We start from the raw sequence: 20,972 nt of genomic DNA, 5'->3' as shown, positions 1-20,972 counted from the left end.
ATCTGCACGCCAGGGAGGACGGTCCTCCTCCTCGTGGAAGAGATAATCTTTGCAGACGAGACAGCGGGCATAACTGCTTACATGGTCTCCACATGGATGGCAAACCTTTTCAGGTGCTGTGACATACAATCCAGTAAATGCAAAGAAATCGCCTTTATTTTCACCAAGGTGGTTTTATTTTAACTGGAGTGACACAGTCAGATACAACAAAAGAAAAATTAGATAAATAAATACGTTTCTCAGTTCTGATAAATAGGTTTATCAGATTCATAAGAAAATTAAAAAAAAAATAAAATTTCAAGGAAAAGTAGAATCAACTGTTCTACAAACTTGATATACAAAAGGCTGTACAGCAAGCTCCATAGACACAGCAAACTGGAAACCACCACTTACAAAGCGATTGTGCGGAAATGAGCACATCCCCAACAGTGGGAGTAATCCATCGTAAATCCAGTTCAGAAACAGCTTACAGAAGCAGTGTAGACTTGACAGAGAAATTGCAAAGAAAACATGTCACTGATCCTCTCCATGAAAGAATGTTGATAAATCCTGAATTAGACCAAATCTCTCTCTTTAGCAAAACAGAAATCCTCCAGACCTTGGGGCAGTTGGAAGGTGTCCGAGTTGCTGAGAAAAGTGTGGGGTAATTACAGGTGGTTAGAAACGTGCATGTTACTTACTCAAGGGCTGATGATCTAATTCTAAGCCAGTGCGTCTGTGACACTGTGACCTGATTTCTGTCCCACAGATCTGACAGGTTGGGTAAGAATTGTGGAAATCACTTCCCAGTGACTGAGCACATAAATTCCCCAGCACAGTTTGGGATCATTAACTTTGTCTAGCAGAAGGGGATGAATGAGTAGTCATATCAGTTTCATGATTGACTTTATTATTTATGGACACACTATTTGAAGCTAACTACATGAATATTGCTATACTTAAACATCATAAATAAAATCTGATTTACTTGCAACCTGAAATAAGCTTAATGTAAATCCCTACTTTAGAAGAGAAATCTCTGTATTCTTTATTTTTTTGACTCGTAAAGCTTCTCTGATAATTAACATGTCTGAGTTTAAAAATAAACTAATACAAGGGGAAGATCACTAGAAATACACTCACACTAAATATCAAGAAAATGGTTTTTAAACATTTTCTGGGAGCCCTGGCAAAAGGTGTGAAAAAGCAATATTAAGAAAAGCACTAGCCAACAAGTAATCCTGCTGTTTACAAACAGGGAATGGATGTAAGTTATTTAAAGTATCTTTTTTAGAAAAAGAGCATTTGTTTTCAATAAATATAGGTCAAGTCTCTCTTTTTTTTTCTAGAGTAAAATTGATACTTTTCAGCTATGTACTGAGTCTTTCTTTGTTAGTGAGCTTTGATCCAGGACATGGCAGCATTAATTCATATGGCTCAGTAAATATTAAATCAGAATTGGTTTACCATAAGAACGTATGACTATAGATACACATGCCCAAAGGCTCTTTAAAGAACTAACTAGAGGAAGTATAATGCATTGGTTGGTACATTATACATACAGTTTAATGTATAATGTACATTATACATACAGTTTAATGTATACATACAGTTATCAGGAAGAGGATGCTGACGGATCCTATTTTTGATCTTAATAAACGGGAATCCATGCTAACTTTCCCCTTAACAATCCCTTCACATCTCGCTCTTGAGGCCAAATTTTCTAAGAATACCTACAGAGAAAGCGAATGATGGGAACTGGCTCCAGGGAACTTTCTTTTAAGATTTGTCTGAATTTGTCTCTGGCCTCCACGTTGGAGATTTTTGTGTGAAAAGACTTCAGACTATCCCTCAGAGAGCACACGATTACCTTACTCTTCACGATGGACCTGAGGGTGAGGATCGTTAAGAACTCGGTAAATCATTTCCCAGTCTAAGCAGGAATCTAAATCCATCTGCAGGGTTTGATGGGATTCATTTCTGTTAAAGAGACATGCTGTGTATTTAACCTAATGGCCCATCACTCAGGATGGAAGACCTTATGTTTCTGAGAAAAGTTAACTCTGACATCCTTCATCTTGCTCAAGCCCACATGATTTAGTGAGATCACCATGTGTGACCAAAGTCACAAAGGCCTGGATACTCTTGTTTCTGCTTTTAATTCTCATCCAAATTCATCAGACCAAGCTTTTTATGAGCTGCCACGGAGCTGGGCTGTGAATGTAATTCTTAGAAGCTAAGTGTGGATTCATGTGAGAAACGAAAGTATGATTACAAGTGGGGTATTGACATAAGCCCTGCAACAGACCAGTCTGCACGCCCCTCGGCATCCGTGGGCTCACGGAGGCGAGAGCTTGGGAGGTGAGTGTGCCTGCAGCCTCCCTGTGGCTGACCCCGTCAGCCGGGCTGAAATGTGGAGCCTCAGCTAAAGAAGAGATGCTGCTAACAACGGAACCTCAGAACTCCCTGATCCGGGGTCAAATCCTTTATTGCTGAGATAAGTGACAAACTCATTATGCAACACAAACACACAGGAATTGACTCCTCAAAGCAGTATAACCACGTGGGATTTAGCATAAACCTAGCGCCATTCCGCTTAACAGCAGTATGTTGAATTAAACCTTACATAGCTTGATGAGGTAAGATAGAGAACACAGAGAATGGACAAAAAATGCACCCAAAGTCTTATTTTAAAAATAAATAGTTTAAAAATATGTCATAAAACAATCTGAATTTAAATACATTAATACACTGAAAAATATTTATCCCTAAAATGTACTTTAAATAAAAGAGCAAAATAAAAAGTTGTGATGCGGTTAGCATCTTTACACCCATATACCTGTCCTTGTCAGGTGACACACATCCTTCTGTTAAACTCAAATCTTACTAACTACCCCCTAAATTTAGTGAAATCTTTTACTTTATTAGTATTCTCTTTTGACACATTCATGAAGCAAGTAGCTAACTCCTGGAGCTGTAACCTATATCACTCACTATTGGCTCTGAAAATGAAAGTTGCTCAGTCATGTCCTGCTCTTTGCAACCCCATGGACTATACAGTCCACGGAATTCTCCAGGCCAGAATACTGGACTGGGTAGCCTTTTCCTTCTCCAGGGGATCTTCCTAACCCAGGGATTAAACCCAGGTCTCCCGCATTGCAGGCAGATTCTTTACCAGCTGAGCCACCAGGGAAGCCCAAGAATACTGGAGTGGGCAGCCTATCCCTTCTCCAGGGGATCTTCCTCACCCAGGAATCAAACCGGGGTCTCCTGCATTGCAGGCAGATTCTTTACCAACTGAGCTATCAGGGAAGACTATTGGCTCTGAACATGGCATTTTTTTCCATTTAGATTTTTCTTAGACAGCTTGGTTTTATAAGCCTGCCCTAAATTTGAGAGTCCCTTGGACTGCAAGGAGATCCAATCAATCCATCCTAAAGGAAATCAGTCCTGAATATTCATTGGAAGGAATGATGCTGAAGCTGAAACTCCAATACTTTGGCCACCTGATGCAAAGAACTGATTCATTTGAAAAGACCCTGAAGCTGGGAAAGATTGAAGGCAGGAGGAGAAGGGGAAGACAGAGGATAAGATGGTTGGATGGCATCACTGACTCAATGGACATGAGTTTGGGTGAACTCCAGGAGTTGGTGATGGACAGGGAGGCCTGGCGTGCTGCGGTTCATGGGGTCGCAAAGAGTCAGACTCGACTGAGCGACTGAACTGAACGGAACTGAAATTTGAGGTAAATTTTTGCTATTCTGGGTCTGCTCTTCTGGAAGAGTTTTCTCTGTGCTCATCTGGTTTTCCATTCAATTTAACTAACTCGAGCAGTTACTCTGGCAGAATTTTGCTGAGTGAAGTGTTTGGGGTACCACTCCAGCCACAGCACACAAGACTGAGGTCATTAATCTGTCTTATTTCCTGAGACTCCCAGTAGTTAAACACGTTTCATGTCATGAACGCTTTACCAGTCAACTAATGAGTGAATACAATTCAGTGGGCTAAGTCAGTTTGAAATAATAGGCATAAAAGACAAAAATTCAATTCAGTCTATACCTCTCCCTCTTGCAAGGCTGTGTAAGCTGTGAGAGAGAGGGCTATAACAGGGGGTCCAAGCCTCCACACTAGCGTTTAAGAATGGATACTGGGAAACAATGACTTGAAACGCTTGTGTATCTGAAGAAGGTGGACACAGAAAAATGTGAAAAATAATTGAACAACAAGAGCAATGAACAAATCTGCAAAACTATTCTGAGACTTCACTGGAAAAACCTTAAGCATATAACTTAAACTGAAAATTCTCAATATCAGGATATTATTCCCAGTGTTAGGAAAGTTTAAATGGTATTTTGAAAAATAGTGTTTCTTATCTTAACTTTTGTAAATAGTGATACATTTCTAAGAAAATATAATTATACAAATCTAATTGTAAACTTTTAAGTACTTTGAACAATATGAAGATTTGGACATTGTCTCATTCTATGAATGGTCTACTTCTTGTGATAAGCTAAATTCTTTTTATCTGCCCAAAGAGATTTTCTATCCTGTTTAATAGGTAACATGATTACTCAAGTGTTTTCATGTTAATCACTAAAATATGAGGGTAGCATACAAACTAAAGTTACAAATAGTAAATTTTCAAGTTAGCTAGCCATATAAATACACTTATGAAATAAAACTGAAACAGTCCACAAATCAAACGTTATTGTGCCTGCTTCATAAAGATACTTAAAGTGAGGAAAACATAAATTAACAAAAAAATTACAAAACATAAATTAACAAGAAATTATTTACAAAAGTAAAAAAGAGTAAGTACAAAAGCAAAGGTTTTGATGGAGTTGTCTGCTCAGCTGTTTCTAGCCTTTTGTGTTTCCGCTGTGGCTGCTGCTGCTGTCATTTCAGTCGTATAGACGGCAGCCACCAGGCTCCCCGTCCCTGGGGTTCTCCAGGCAAGAACACTGCAGTGGGTTGCCATTTCCTTCTCCAATGCGTGAAAGTGAAAACTGAAAGTGAAGTCGCTCAGTCGTGTCTGACCCTCAGCGACCCCATGGACTGCAGCCTTTCTGGCTCCTCCGTCCATGGGATTTTCCAGCAAGTCTGTTCAATTCTTCTGATACAACTTGCTTAAGACACCATCTTGTGGACAAAAGGTGATATATCACAGGTTCTCTACAGTGGAGAAAGACTGCAGAAAAGCTCAATCTTATTTAACTCCTAAAACATACTCATAAGAAATCATTTTATAATCCAAACATCAAATGACATCTTTTACAGATAATATATCTTAAGATAATTACTGATGCTCTATCATAAAAGTGTCTAAAATTTTAAAGTTTCAACAATGTTATGAAACATAGAAATAAGCATATGGGATTATCAATACTTTAAAGTCATTAATTAAACTACTTTGATAACAAGGTGAAAAATTTCAAAGGTTAAGACTGGCTGTGTTTCTGTTACAGCTATCAAAAAATGGTTAATGTCTTCAGCAGAAAAGAAGAATAACAAAGTCATGAATTATTCTTCCTTTTTCTAAAGGCCATAAATATTAATTGAAGTCAAATCTTGTTCTTTGCACAGAAGGATTTCTATCTGACAGTGTTACCTGATCTTGACACAAAATGTTAGACTGGAATTCAAACATACTTTTATAGGGCAAACACACAACTTTTAATTGCCATCATGTGTGTGCGTGCTAAGTGGCTTCAGTCATGTCTGACTCTTTGCGACCCCATGGACTGTAGCCTGCCAGGCTCCTCTGTCCATGCGATTCTCCAGACAAGAATCCTGGAATGGGTTTCCATGCCCTCCTCCAGGGGACCTTCCCGACCCAGAGATTGAACCTGCGTCTCTTGTGTCTCCTGCATTGGCAGGCAGGTTCTTTATTACTCGTGCTATGTGGGAAGTCTGTTGCCATCGTGGCCTGCAATTACTTTGTATTTAAACATACTTTGTTGTGTGGAGTCCAGACAAGAGATAACTCATGAAATGTGGTCATTCTTTTTCTCTGCTGTGGACACTGCTGACTTCTGCGTGGAAGTGAACAAAGGTTCTGGAATGGAACAAAATGAGACAAGAGAACTGGCCACCACCAAGGCAGTTAGGGGAAGTCTTCACACCCTGTCTGGGGCCTTAAATTATCCACGTTCTTTTTGTTAAAAGAATCAGGCAACTGCCAGGTCTTCACTTTACTGGTGCTGTGTTTGCCGGGTGCAGCCCTTCTTGCTGCTCTTTGCTGCTTCTCCTGCACAGGCAGCCAGGCAGAGTTCATTCCGTGTGATGCAGCCCTTTCCTCTGGTTATCCCCAAGTAGGGTTGAATCACACATGTCAGTTGTTTAGAAAGGACCTGAGTCACTGTGACAACTCAGGTTTATAATTGGCATCAACTCCTCAAATCACCTGACTAAATCCAGACCCTTGCAACAGGAATAAACCAGTCCAGCATTAATGGAATTTAGAAAAAGAAAGGTTCTGAAATACTTAATTTGTAGAAAGGACACATGAAATATTCTCTGGAATTAAAATGAGAGAATTTGTAAAACAAGAAAATGAACTGAGTCTTCTTGTGTCTGTGAAGGGATCGACTCCAAGAAAACAATGCATTGATCACCATTGACAAAAAAGTTCATGAAAGCAGTAAAATGCTAAAATAAATAATTCTGGATTAACAAAGAAGCAAAAGAATAAGCAAACAATTAATATGAAAAAATAATCTTTGAAAACATATAAAATGTTTTTAGCTTTATGACAAATTCAAGTAAATTAATGAATGGCAGAGGAGTTGTAAGCTTTCAGAAAATTCAACAAATTAAAGCTCCACAAATTAAAAGCTCAAGATATACACATAGCACCAGATTTTAGACCTCTGTACATTTTGTGGGGCTAAATGATCATTTTACTAAGAAAATGTATATGTATATTCTGATTGTGTCAGTCTAAAACACAGCACCATTGTACGTATTGCACAGGAAAGAAAATGAAGGAGAAAATAAATTTAAAATTAACAACACTTGAAATAAATAAAATGACCTTGGAAATGAAAATAAATAAACTTGGAAGTGAAATATACAGCATCTTTCAACATGAAATAATAAAAAGGTTGTACATATGCACAGCCATGTAGATAGTACCTGACCATCAGTTCATCCAACTACAGTGAAAACCAGTTCAAACCCCCGGTGCATTTGAACAAAGCTGCCTCCATGGAGGCATGCTGCCCACAAGACCGTGCTCACAGCTTTTCACAATCTGCCCCAATGGCAGATGTCTGTGGCGGGGCGGGGGCTGGGGGGGGTGGTGCACGCCCTTGGCATCCCTAGGACCCGCCACTCAGATTTCAACAACATCCTCCTGCCCACGGTTTCAGGAAATCGTTTTCAACCAACAGTTTCTCAAAATAATGTACGGCCAGGCCATGAAACTACCATTCAGCTGTTTGGTTGACAATCACACGTTTTCGTTCCTGGTCAGAGGATGTGGTCCGGGCAGTGTCTGTGCCCCTGAAGTGTGTGGACTCTTGCTCGGTCTCATGGATTTCCTTCACGGCCCTGAACCTCTAGCTGCAGCTTCTGAGAAGCATCATTCTTCCCACAAGCTTCCAGGCTTCAGCTTGTTGATATGCATCTGTGGATACCACACGCTCATCTTCTAGCACAAGAAGGTTTCTTTTCCAGTTGCTAGAAGTCCCATCCTTTGTTCTGATGGCTGGTTCTTAACATCTGAGAGTCATGAGGTCAGAAGGCTAATGTACTCGGGCCCAAAGACTCTGCGAGGCCCTTTAAACTTTGAAAGTACCAAAGACAGCTGGATGCCTTCACCACCAGACACCTCCCAGAAAAATCAGCTTTCTGTTTCCCAAATGAGAAACTCAGCAAAGGGACCACAGTGCTGGGCCTTGACTTCGCTCCTTCCTTCTTACGCAGGACACACTCATGCTGGTGGGACCGCTTTGACTGGAGCTCATTACACAGGAGCAACAAAATCATTTCAGTAGTTGGCTCTGGTAGGATTTTGGGCTCCCTGATAAGACAGCCTCCTGAGTTTTCTTCCAGAATCTAAATTATGAAGGTCTTATTGCCTATCTATTTCTCTACATAAGTAGAATGGATAAAGAATGGTATAAGAATTCTTAAGCTATAAAAGTAGTCAAAAACATTCAGCAGGAGCAATGCACTATTTCAAAAAAGTTAACGAAATTGTCAGCAATAATAATAAATTTAAATACCAAGGAAATGTCCAGATAAGTCTGAAACTTTAAAATTCAGAAATGAAAGGTCACATACAAGTTGATAAGACTACAAAACGTACATCACCATCAGTCTACTAAATCATAAGATATCACTTTCTCTTAAAGAAGAACAAATGATAGGATGTGCTTGCATATTTCATAGAAAACCCTGAATAAAAATCATAATAATGGTGAAGCAAGACATGGAATGAATTTGGAAAAAATTCTGAAAAGGCTGATATCGCAGTTACTATAGGAATAGGATTCCAATTTTTGTTTTTAATGTCTCGCCTACACCAAAAAAAAAAAGTCACCCACAATCACGAGGGTCTGACAGTATTAAGAAAGCTCCAACAGCAAGGAGAGGTGACTGGCATCAAGTCTTCCTCAGGTGTGGTTACTTCCCACCTGTTCGCTGTCGGGTGTGTGAGACGGGATACAGGCAATCCTCTGGGTTACATCTTCCACTAGGTCCTGGGGGGCCCTGGGGCCCTGGGGCACCTGGTGAGCCTGGCAAGCCTGGAGCTAATGAAATAAAAGACCCCATCGGAATGCAGGTCAACATACAGATCATCCTCCCTCCCTCCAACCAACACGAGTCATTCAGTGTCAACTGGAGCGACACTAAAGGGGCCACAGGGAGCAGGCATGGCTCTGATTTTTGGAGGCTGGCTCATGCTGCGAAGGTAATATCACTATTACCTGAAGTCCCAGGAAGACCTGGGCTCCCTGGAAGCCCAATTCCCGGTTCCCCCCTTTCTCCCTTCTGTCCTCGGTAGCCTAAGGAGGAGATAAACAAAAAGAGAGAAAAAAAAAGTAAGCGCGTTCTCTGACTGATACACATTCAGGAGATACTTTGAGGTGCACGTGGAAAATACACCCAGTGGAATATCTCCACACATTTATATCTGAAGACTATGCTACAGACACTCAGTACAATACTGGATCCAAAACAACAGTGGCCTGAACAGTATCCTAAATTGATACATATTCAAACGTGAAAAGTCACCAGGATTTCTTTTCTATAGCTGACTTTCATTTAACATATGTGAACAATAAGGAAAAGTGTTTGTAGTTAAGTCATTTGAAAGTACCCTTCCAAATCTCTAAACATTTCTGCAGTAAAATAATATTTACTACCTGGGATGTATTTAATAGTTCCACCCAGTTCCCACTATTACAGAGACCTTGTTAAGCTGACTCTCACTAAGTCATCTCAGTGAGTGCTTAATATCACAGGCTAAAAAATTAGGAAGAAAGAAAAATAACTGAAAAAATACGAACTTTTGATTAACAAGGATTAATAACACTGGAACATAATTCCAAAAGAAGAACATATCTGCTAAAAGCTATGTATTTAAATTTAGTTCTCAGATTTTAATATAATGCAAAATACATTATTCCACATGAATCTCAGTGTATATGAGGTGTCATAAAACAAGAAAAAATAATTTATGTATTTGTAAAACACAGAACATTTATATGTCTCCTGTCAAATGTAAAAATGCATTTGTACAAAGCTCTCATATCATTAGGTTAATACCGACCTGCTATTAATAGATAGAGGTGTTGACCTGCACAAAGCACATGAAAAATTTTTATTCCTATTTCCTATTAAGGTCCCAAGCTCATTCCTTATGAAGGCTTCCCCAAAGCCATAGGGTCTTATTTTATAATTGTTTCACAACAAAATTTCATATAGGAATGCTAATAAGGTCAGTAACAGCTTCCCCATTTTTCTAGAATAAGTTTTTCACCCCTTTAGGGCAGGCCTCTCCTGAAATTTGGAAAGGACTTGAAGGCTGGTCTGTCTGCAAAGAGACATGTGTCTGCATGGCCTGTAGGTGCAGGAGGACAGTTTGGTATCAGTGTAGCCTCTGGAGGAAAACAGAAATAAAACAGCAGCAGAGTTCTAACCCAATGTATCCAGAGGGTCTTGTCATTGAAGAACTGTGTTTGTTATAGTTTTTCAGGTGATAGCCTTGGAGATTTCCATTTCGACTCTCGGGGTTTATTTCTAAAGTTGTAAGTCAGTGCATTTATATGCATGCTGGAAAAATGAGGTCAGAAAAAGAGTGTTACTGGCATTTGGGAAGGATAATTCTTCATGCAGGGCCTTACAAGCTGTTTGAAGGCCTTATGCGTTGTTTGTCCTGACCCCGATTGACCACTGTGTCCTTTGTCATTTTGATACGCATACGCCTCCTACTTCCTAAGGCCCCGACTGTTAACAAATCTGAAAAGTCAAATCTGTATCAGTCGCATGAACTACTCTATGGGCCACTGGATTACAAATAACAGAGGGTTTCCCTCATTATGAACCAATAACAGCTGAACTTTATAAGTTCAAAAGTAAGAACAATCATTCCCAATACTGTCCCTCCAAGGTTGATGGAAGCTAGAAGGCAGGATCTGTTTTCTCCTGCTAACTCCACATCCGCTTAGTGTGCAAGGCTCTTTCTAAAATGGATAAGGCTTTGAAGTGGGGCATCCATTCTTGAGGATTTTCACAGAAGGTGGGAACTCAGCATGTGTTTGAGAAAAGTTTAAGTAAAGTTCTTTCAGGATTCCTGATCAAGATGGTGAACTGGAAAGCCCTGAGCTCACCTCCTCCCATAGACACACCAAATCTACAACTGCATATGAAACACTGTCTCTGAGGATGGATGGCCTGAAGATAGGAGAACAGATGTTCCACAACCGAGGATACAAAGGCAAGGCCAGATCAAGACGGGCAGGAGGTGCAGAGAAGTGGCCCAGTCAGAGGCCACTCCCCTGGCATGCTGACCACAAGGGGAGGGATGCCACAGACGAGAAGGTTACCCTGAGGAGTGAGGGGTCCACGTCCCTTGTGGGGCTCGCCAGCCTTGGAGACCTGCCCTGGGAAGACAAGTTCCCGTAACACCTGTCTGTGAAAGCCAGCAGGGCCTATCTCCAGGAGGGCCCGAGGGCTGTGGGAAACCAAGCCTCCGTCCTTAAGGGCCCCTGCACAAGCCCACTTGCTCTGAGTCCCAGCACACAAGCAGCAGCTTGAAAAGCACCTGGGTCTGCTTTTCAGGGGCACTGCATCCTTCTACTTTTCTGTATATTCATTCCATTAATTTTTGAGAGTTTGATATTGAAACTCCAACTAAAAATCTTTATCTATTTAAAAAATAATTGTAATATATAGTGGAACTATATGTAACTTTGTTCTACATTTTCCAAGTCTCCTATAAGTGTTTTATCATATTTTCATAATTTAAAAACTAAAAAAGAGAAAAAAACACTTTCTAATCTGAAATTGCCAAGACTTTGCTTTTTCTTTTTTAAAATTATGAAGTGTTGAATATAATCAATTAAGTTTTTTTCTGAATCTATTAATATGATCATACATAATTTCTTTCCTTTATCTGGTTATGAGGTAAATTACATTAATTGATTTTCAAATGTTAAACCAATTTTGCCTTCCTATAATAAACCTTGATCTTGAAATAGTAGAGAAATAAGAGTATCTGGGTCATATGAGAAAGTGGTTCACTGACTGAGTTTAGAGCCTGTGACAGAGGAGCAGGATGCTACAACACTGTGTGCCTCCCCCCAGTGTTCCTTGAGGAATTGCCCTGCCCAACATGTGTGCCCCCGGCCAGTCACTCCAAAGCAGCTCCTGTTGCACCCAGTGGGCAGCCCTGGATGGCATGGGTGCCCCCCAAAGCAATTCCCACTCTTAGAGTCTGGCCCTGTATGTCACTGACAGACTGTGTCTGGTACAGTCATGGCTGGGTCTTGCAGCCAGCCAGCTAGGGGCAAATCCTGCCCATCAGTGCCCCCAACAGGAATCATGACCCAACTATAGCAGGAGGACGCATAAGTCCCACAGGGGATATCCTGGGAGCACCCTGCTCTGGTGACCAGGGGGCATTGCGCTCTTGGACCCCACAGGACACCTTCCACGTAAGGCCACTCTTTCAGACCAGGAGATGTAGCTGATAAACCTACTACAGAGAAATGAACACAGGAAGTTAGGCCAGCTGAGGAGATAAAGGAATACCTTCCTCATGAAAGAACAAGATACACTTCAGAAAAAGAAGTTTTTCTTGAGAAAAATGGAGATAAGCAATTAACCAGATAAAAAGGTCAACGCAATAGTCATAAAGATGCTCACCAAACTCGGGAGAAGAATGGATGAACCCAAGGAGAACTTCAATGAAGAGACAGAAAGTATAAAGAAGAACCAGTTGCAACTAAAGAATACAATAACCGAAATGAAAAATACTGTAGAGGGAATCCATAGCAGATTAGAGGATGCAGAAGAGTGAATCAGTGATTCAGAAGACAGGGTAGTGAAAATCACCCAGTCAGAGCAGGAAAAAAAAAAAGAGTCAAAAACTGAGGACAACACAAAGTTTACTAACATTTACAATATAAGGGCCCCAGAAGGAGAAGAGAGAGAAAGGGCCAGAAAGCCTACTTAAAGAAGTAAAAGCTGAAACTTTCTCTAAGCTGGTGAAGGTGACAGTCCTCAAAGTCTAGGAAGCATGTGCATGTGAGCTACATCACTTCAGTTGTGCTTGGCTCTTTGTGACCCCATGCACTGTAGCCCACGAGGCTCCTCTGTCCATGGGATTCTCCAGGCAAGAATACTGGAGTCAGTTGCTGTGCCCTCCTCCAGGGGATCTTCCCGACCCAGGGACTGAACCCACGTCTCTTACGTCTCATGCATTGGCAGGCAGGTTCTTTACCACCAGTGCCAAGTGGGAAGCCCCTAGTAACCACTCAGAGTCCTAAATAAGATGAACCCAAAGCGATCTGTACCAAGACATACTAAGATTAAAGGTCTAGAGTTAAAGAATCTCAAAAGTAGTAAGGAAGAAAAAAACTACTTAAGTACAAGGAAACACCCATAAAAATATCAGTTGATAGAAGAAATGGATAAATTCCTAGAAACACACTCTTTCAAGACTGAATCAAGAAGAAATGTTACTTGAATAGGCCAATCACTATTAATGAAATTGAATCAGTAATTAAAAAAAAAAACTGCCACAAAGTTCAGGACGACACAGGTGAATTCTACAAAACATTTTATGAAGAGTTAACAATTTTCCTTCTCAAACTATTCCAAAAAACTGAAGAGGAAGAAACACTTCTAAACTCATTCTATGAGGCATTACTCTGGTACCAGAATGAGACAAGGAAGCCACAAGGAAAGAAAATTACAGACCAATATTCCCCAAAAAACATAGATGTGAAAACTGCAACAAAATATTAGTGAACTGAATGTAACAAAATATTAAAAGGCTCATACATCATGATTGAGTGGGATTTATTCCAGGGATACAAGGATAGTTCAATATCCACAAATCAATCAATGTCATCTGTTCTGTTCTGTTTAGTCGCTCAGTCGTGTCTGACTCTTTGCGACCCCATGGACTGCAGCACGCCAGGCTTCCCTGTCCATCACCAACTCCTGGAGCTTGCTCAAACTGATGTTCATTGAGTCAGTGATGCTATCCAACAATCTCACCCTCTGTCATCCCTTTTTCTTCCTGCCTTCAATCTTTCCCAGCATCAGGGTCTTTTCCAATGAGTCAGCTCTTTGTATCAGGTGGCCAAAGTATTGGAGCTTCAGCTTCAGCATCAGTCCTTTCAATGAATATTCAGGACTGATTTCCTTTAGGATGGACTGGTTGAATCTCCTTGCAGTCCAAGGGACTCTCAAGAGTTTTCTCCAACACCACAGTTCAAAAGCATTAATTCTTCGGCACTCAGTTTTCTTTATGGTCCAACTCACATCCATACATGATCACTGGAAAAACCATAGCTTTGACTAGAAGGACCTTTGTAGGCAAAGTAATGTCTCTGCTTTGTAATATGCTGTCTAGGCTGGTCACAGCTTTTCATTCAAGGAGCAAGCATGTTTTAATTTTATGACTGCAGTCACCATCTGCAGAGATTCTGGAGCCCCCCAAAATAAAGTCTCTCACTGTTTCTATTGCTTCCCCATCTATTTGCCATGAAGTGATGGGACCAGATGCTATGATCTTAGTTTTCTGAATGTTAAGTTTTAAGCCAACTTTTTACTCTCCTCTTTCACTTTCATCAAGAGGCTCTTTAGTTCTTCTTCACTTTCTGCCATAAGGGTGGTGTCCTCTGCATATCTGAGGTTATTGATATTTCTCCCGGCAATCTTGATTCCAGCTTGTGCTTCATCCAGCCTGGCATTTCACATGATGTACTCTGTATATAAGTTAAATAAGCAGGGTGTCAATATATAGCCTTAATGTATTCCTTTCCCAATTTGGAACCAATCCATTGTTTCATGTCCAGTTCTAACTGTTGCTTCTTGACCTGCATACAGATTTCTCAGGAGGCAGGTCAGGTGGTCTGGTCTTCCAATCTCTTTCAGAATTTTCCAGTTTGTTGTGATCCACATAGTCAAAGGCTTTAGTGTAGTCAATAAAGCAGAAGTAGATGTTTCTCTGGAACTCTCCTGCTTTTTCTATGATCCAATGGATGTTGGCAATTTGATCTCTGGTCCCTCTGCCTTTTCTAAATCCAGCTTGAACATCTGGAATTTCACGGTTCACATACTGTTGAAGCCTAGCTTGGAGAATTTTGATTCTAGCTTGGAGAATCAATGTAGTACAGATGAATAAACAAAACTATGCAGAAACAGACTCACAGATACAGGGGTCAAATTGGTGTTTGCCAGAGGATAGGTGAGTGGGAGTTTGGGGGAAATAGATGAAAGGGATTAAGAGAGTCAAATTTCCAGGAATATAATAAATAACTCATGGGAATATAATATATAGCATAGGAAATATGGTCAATAACATTGTGATAAATTTTTATGGTGACAGGTGGTTACTAGACTTGTGGTGATTAATATATAATGTATATAAAGATTGAATCAGTATACTGTACACCTGAAACAAATATAATATTGTATGTCAACTACTCTTTAATAAAATTAAAAAATTAAAACCAAAAAACAAAAATAAGTAAGTGCTTTCTTATAAAACTCTTCCAAGAGGAAAGATCTGGAAAAATTTGCCTCTCTTAAATAAGAGAAGACCTCAGGAGACCTGAGGTATATGGAACGTCAGCTGGATCATGCTTCCCAGGACTTCTTTGATCCTAATGTGGTAACTTCTTATTCACTCCTGGCAGCAGGAACAAATTAGGTCCTACAGTGAGGACCCAGGTGGGAATGAAGCACACCAGGGAGTGCTCCGCTCAGTGCACAATGGGAAGGCAAGGATCAGAAACCCACAGGAGGTCAAAATCTAAACTCTCTGGAAATGCCGTTGAATTTAAAAAGGTGTCGACAATTACCTCTTTTAGGAATTTAGGAAAAATGCAAGTGAGGTGACCCAACTCAGAATCACACTGGCCTCTATTCTTTCTGTAGGAGGATCAGGGTGCTAAAAGAGGGTCCACAAGTTTCTTCATCAGAATCTTGGTAGAAGCAGTACCTTCCCCATTCAAACTGGATTGTGAACTTCTAAAATAGTCATATTTGGTTTTACTGCACTTTGCAGATACTGAATCTTTTACAAATTGAAGGTCTGTAGCAACTCTGTGTCAAAAAGTATTGGTGTTGTATTTCAAATTTTTCATGATTATTATATTTGTTATGGCTCTATAAATGGGACAACAAAGTCTCAATGACAGCACATCTGTTTACAACATGGTTTACTGCACATTGTAAGCCCACTGCTGAGACCTATTGCTCAGAAAAAAGATTCATTCCAAAATATTACTGCTCATTGACAATGTACCTGGTCACCCAGGAGACCTGTCAGAAAATACAACAAGATTCCTGTTATTTTCATGCAGCCCATGGAACAAGGAGTCATTTTGACTTTCAAGTCTCATTCTTTAGAAAATATATTCTGTAAGGCAATAGCTGCCATAGACAGTGATTTATCTGATGGATCTGGGGGAAAATAGAACAACTTCCAGAAAAGATTGACGATCCTAGATGTAAAGAAGAACATTCATGATTCACAGAAAGAGGTCAAAATATAAATATTAACAGGAATTTGGAAGAAGTTGATTTTAACCCTCATGGATGATGTGGAGGTGGTCAAGCCTTCAGTGGAGGAAGTAACTATAGGTGTAGTGGAAACAGTAAGAGAACTAGAATTAGAAGTGGAGCCTGAAGATGGGATTGAATTGCTGCAATTTCATGATGAAACTTGAATGGAAGAAGGGTTGCTTCTTATGGATGAGCAAAGAAAGTGGTTTCTTGAGACAGGATTTAGATGTTCAAGCTGGTTTTAGAAAAGGCAGAGGAGCCAGAGATCAAATTGCCAACATCCACTGGATCATGGAAAAAGCAAGAGAGTTCCAGAAAAACATGTATTTCTGCTTTATTGACTATGCCAAAGCCTTTGACTGTGTGGATCACAAGAAACTGTGGAAAATTCTGAAAGAGATGGGAATACCAGACCACCTGACCTGCCTCTTGATAAACCTATATGCAGGTCAGGAAGCAACAGAACTGGACATGGAACAAGAGACTGCTTCCAAATAGGAAAAGGAGTACATCAAGACTGTAAATTGTCACCCTGCTTATTTAACTTCTGTGCAGAGTACGTCATGAGAAACGCTGGGCTGGAAGAAGCACAAGCTGGAATCAAGATTGCCGGGAGAAATATCAATAACCCCAGATATGCAGATGACACCACCTTTATGGCAGAGAGTGAAGAGGAACTAAAGAGCCTCTTGATGAAAGTGAAAGAGGAGAGTGAAAAAGTTGGCTTAAAGCTCAACATTCAGAAAACGAAGATCATGGCATCTGGTCCCATCATTTCATGGGAAACAGATGGGGAAACAGTGGAAACAGTGTCAGACTTTATTTTTTGGGGCTCCAAAATCACTGCAGATGGTGATTGCAGCCATGAAATTAAAAGACGCTTACTCCTTGGAAGGAGGGTTATGACCAACCTAGATAGCATATTGAAAAGCAGAGACATTACTTTGTCAAAAAAGATCTGTCTAGTCAAGGCTATGCTTTTCCTAGTAGTCATGTATGGATGTGAGAGTTGGACTGTGAAGAAAGCTGAGCACCGAAGAATTGATGCTTTTGAATTGTGGTGTTGGAGAAGACTCTTGAGTCCCTTGGACTACAAGGAAATCCAACTAGTCCATTTTGAAGGAGATCAGCCCTGGGATTTCTTTGGAAGGAATGATGCTAAAGCTGAAACTCCAGTACTTTGGCCACCTCATGAGAAGAGTTGACTCATTGGAAAAGACTCTGAGGCTGGGAGGGACTGGGGGCAGGAGGAGAAGAGGATGACAGAAGATGAGATGGCTGGATGGCATCACCGACTTGATGAACCTGAGTTAGAGTGAACTCCGGGAGTTGGTGATGGACCGGGAGGCCTGGCGTGCTGCGATTAATGGGGTCGCAAAGAGTCAGACACGACTGAGCGACTGAAATGAACTGAACCGATCTGAAAGATGCCGTGAAGCTTGCTGAAATGACAACAAAGGATTTAGAATGCTGCATAAACTTAGTTGATAAAATAGCAGCAGAATTTTGAGAGGAATGATTCTAACTTCAAGTGTGGATAAAATGCTATCAAACAGCACTGCTGTTACAGAAAAATTGTTTGCAAAAAGAAGCGTCAGTTGATGCAGCAAAGTTCATCATTGGCTTATTTTAAGAAATTGCCACAGCCACCCCAACCTTCAACAACCTACAGTGGGTCCTACAGGAGGTAGGACCCTGATCACTCAGCAGCCACCAACATGGGCACAAGAGTCTCCACCAGTAGGAAGATTATGAAGAGCTAAAGGCTCAGAGGATGGTTAGCAGATTTCAGTAATGACGTAACTGCTAATTAAAGTACAGATGTTGTTTTTTTTAGATATAATACTATTGTATCCCCAACATACTACAGAATAGTGCAAGCACAACTTTCATATGCACTGAGAAACCAGAAATTTCACATGGCTTGATTCACCGCGATGTCTACTTCCTGGTAATGGCCTGGAACCACCCCATAATATCTGCGGGGCATGCTTGAAGTCTCATGTCCATTTCTCATTGCTCTCCACATGCTCCAGCTTCTCTGGTAAGCCAAGAAAATTCTATGAAACCCCTTTAAATTTCTGTCCTTCCCTAAAGATAGCATATTCAAAAGCAGAGACATTACTTTGCCAACAAAGGTTCGTCTAGTCAAGGCTATGGTTTTTCCTGTGGTCATGTATGCATGTGAGAGTTGGACTGTGAAGAAAGCTGAGCGCCAAAGAATTGATGCTTTTGAACTGTGGTGTTGGAGAAGACTCTTGAGAGTCCCTTGGACTGCAAGGAGATCCAACCAGTCCATTCTGAAGGAGATCAGCCCTGGGATTTCTTTGGAAGGAATGATGCTAAAGCTGAAACTCCAGTACTTTGGCCACCTCATGCGAAGAGTTGACTCATTGGAAAAGACTCTGATGTTGGGAGGGACTGGGAGCAGGAGGAGAAGGGGATGACAGAGGATGAGATGGCTGGATGGCATCACGGACTCGATGGACGTGAGTCTGGGTGAACTCCGGGAGTTGGTGATGGACAGGGAGGCCTGGCGTGCTGTGATTCATGGGGTCGCAAAGAGTCGGACACGACTGAGCGACTGAACTGAACTGAACTGAAAGATAATGAGACAATAAAAGTCTCATTCTATAGTGCATGTCTCAAACCAAACTATGTCATTTCAAATGAAAATGTTTTTTTTTTTTTTTTCCTGAAAAACACTGAAAAAAAAAATGTCCCTTTTAGAAATTTCTGAAGAGCCATCATCAGACAGAATTTGCGTGTGGGCAGAACACCTGGTGTCTCGCTCGGGCCCACCTTCTGTTTCTTCTGTGTGGGTTTCTCACTTCAGCTTTTCCTCAGACTCAGTCACACTGTGTCAAGAAGAGGACTAATCAGCTGAAAGTCTCTGAGCTTTCATGGTCTCTAGGGTAACAGTAGTTTTTATAATCATTCATCATGCAGAGGGTAACAGTTTTATATGCATATTTTTTTTCCTTTTTGAGAAAACTTTTAAATTGAGCAGAGCAAAACTTTGAAGTTACACTCATAACTGCATATTCTGAGTACTTCATATCTATTTATCTACCAGAGAAAAAACCTTCAGTTCCTGTCAGCTGTGGTGAGGCACCAAGAATTGACCAGTAACCCTTCTCTTTACTATAATAAGGTTTCCTGGTGTCTTTTGACAGGATTATCAATACAGCATGACTACAGGCAAATATTTCTTAAAAACAAATCCTATAGTGCAAAGTTTTTTTTGGACTGCATTTCTGGAATGCAAAAGTAGGCAGTCAAGAAATACCTCGAGGAACAGGCAAATTTGGCCTTGGAGTACAAAACGAAGCAGGTCAAAGGTTAAAAGAGTTTTGCCAAGAGAACGCACTGGTCATAGGAAACACCTTCTTCCAACAACACAAGAGAAGACTCTACACATGGACATCACCAGACGGTCAGTACTGAAATCAGATTGATTATATTCTTTGCAGCCAAAGATGGAGAAGCTCTATACAGTCAGCATAAACAAGACCAGGAGCTGACTAACTCAGATCATGAACTCCTTATTGTGAAATTCAGACTTAAATTGAAGAAAGTAGGGAAAACCACTAGACCACACAGGTATGACCTAAATCAAATCCCTTACGATTATACAGTGGAAATGACAAATAGATTCAAGGGACTAGATCTGATAGACAGAGTGCCTGAAGCACTATGGACAGAGATTCATGACATTGTACAGTAGGCAGTGATCAAGACCATCCCCAAAAATAAGAAATGCAAAAAGGCAAAATGGTTGTCTGAGGAGGCCTTACAAATAGTTGTGAAAAGAAGATAAGTGAAAGTCAAGGAGAAAAGGAATGATATACCCATTTGAATGCAGAGTTTCAAAGAATAACAAGGAGAGATAAGAAAGCCTTCCTCAGTGATCAATGCAAAGAAATAAAGGAAAAAAATAGAATGGGAAAGACTAGAGATCTCTTCAAGAAAATCAGAGATACCAAGGGAATATTTCATGCAAAGATGAGCAAAATAAAGGACAGAAATGGTATGGACCTACCAGAAGCAGAAGATATTAAGAAAAGGTGGCAAGAATACACAGAGGAACTATATAAAAAAGATCTTCATGACTCAGATAACCACGATGGTGTGATCACTCACCTAGAATCAGACATCCTGCAATGCAAAGTCAAGTGGGCCTTAGGAAGCACCACTACAAACAAAGCTAGTGGAGGTGATGGAATTCCAGTTGAGCTATTTCAAATCCTGAAAGACGATGCTGTGAAAGTGCTGCACTCAATATGCCAGGAAATTTGGAAAACTCAGCAGTGGCCACAGGACTGGAAAAGGTCAGTTTTGGGCAATGCCAAAGAATGCTCAAACTACCACACAATTGCACTCATCTAGCAAAGTAATGCCCCAAATTCTCTAAGCCAGGCTTCAACAGTTCATGAACTGTGAAATTCCAGATGCTCAAGCTGAATTTAGAAAAGGCAGAGGAACCAGAGATCAAATTGCCAACATCTGTTGGATCATGAAAAAAGCAAGAGAGTTCCAGAAGAACATCTACTTCACAAGAGAGTTCCAGAAAAACATCTACTGTTTTATTGACTAGGCCAAAGCCTTTGACTGTGTGGATAACAACAAACTATGGAAAATTCTGAAAGAGATGGGAATACCAGACCACCTTACCTGCCTCCTGAGAAATATCTATGCAGGCCAAGAAGGAACAGTTAGAACCAGACATGGAACAACAGACT

At 40.6% G+C, this 20,972-nt stretch overlaps 1 protein-coding gene across 1 annotated transcript in view; it reads right to left on the bottom strand.

The window, feature by feature from the left end:
• Positions 1–6,593: 6,593 nt before the first annotated feature.
• COL19A1 (collagen type XIX alpha 1 chain) overlaps positions 6,594–20,972 on the bottom strand; it is a 447,290-nt gene continuing 432,911 nt past the window's right edge. Inside the window, exons 50-51 of the mRNA XM_055534763.1 lie at positions 8,913–8,990; positions 6,594–8,735 (exon numbers count right to left, since the gene is read on the bottom strand). Coding sequence (XP_055390738.1) covers positions 8,608–8,735; positions 8,913–8,990 — 206 coding nt within the window. The 3' untranslated portion in view covers positions 6,594–8,607. The remainder of the gene's footprint in view (positions 8,736–8,912; positions 8,991–20,972) is intronic.

Source organism: Bubalus kerabau, chromosome 9, assembly GCF_029407905.1.
Source record: "Bubalus kerabau isolate K-KA32 ecotype Philippines breed swamp buffalo chromosome 9, PCC_UOA_SB_1v2, whole genome shotgun sequence".
Taxonomy (NCBI): domain Eukaryota; kingdom Metazoa; phylum Chordata; class Mammalia; order Artiodactyla; family Bovidae; genus Bubalus; species Bubalus kerabau.
Note: the sequence above shows the minus strand (reverse complement) of the source record. Positions and strands in the feature narration are given on the sequence as shown.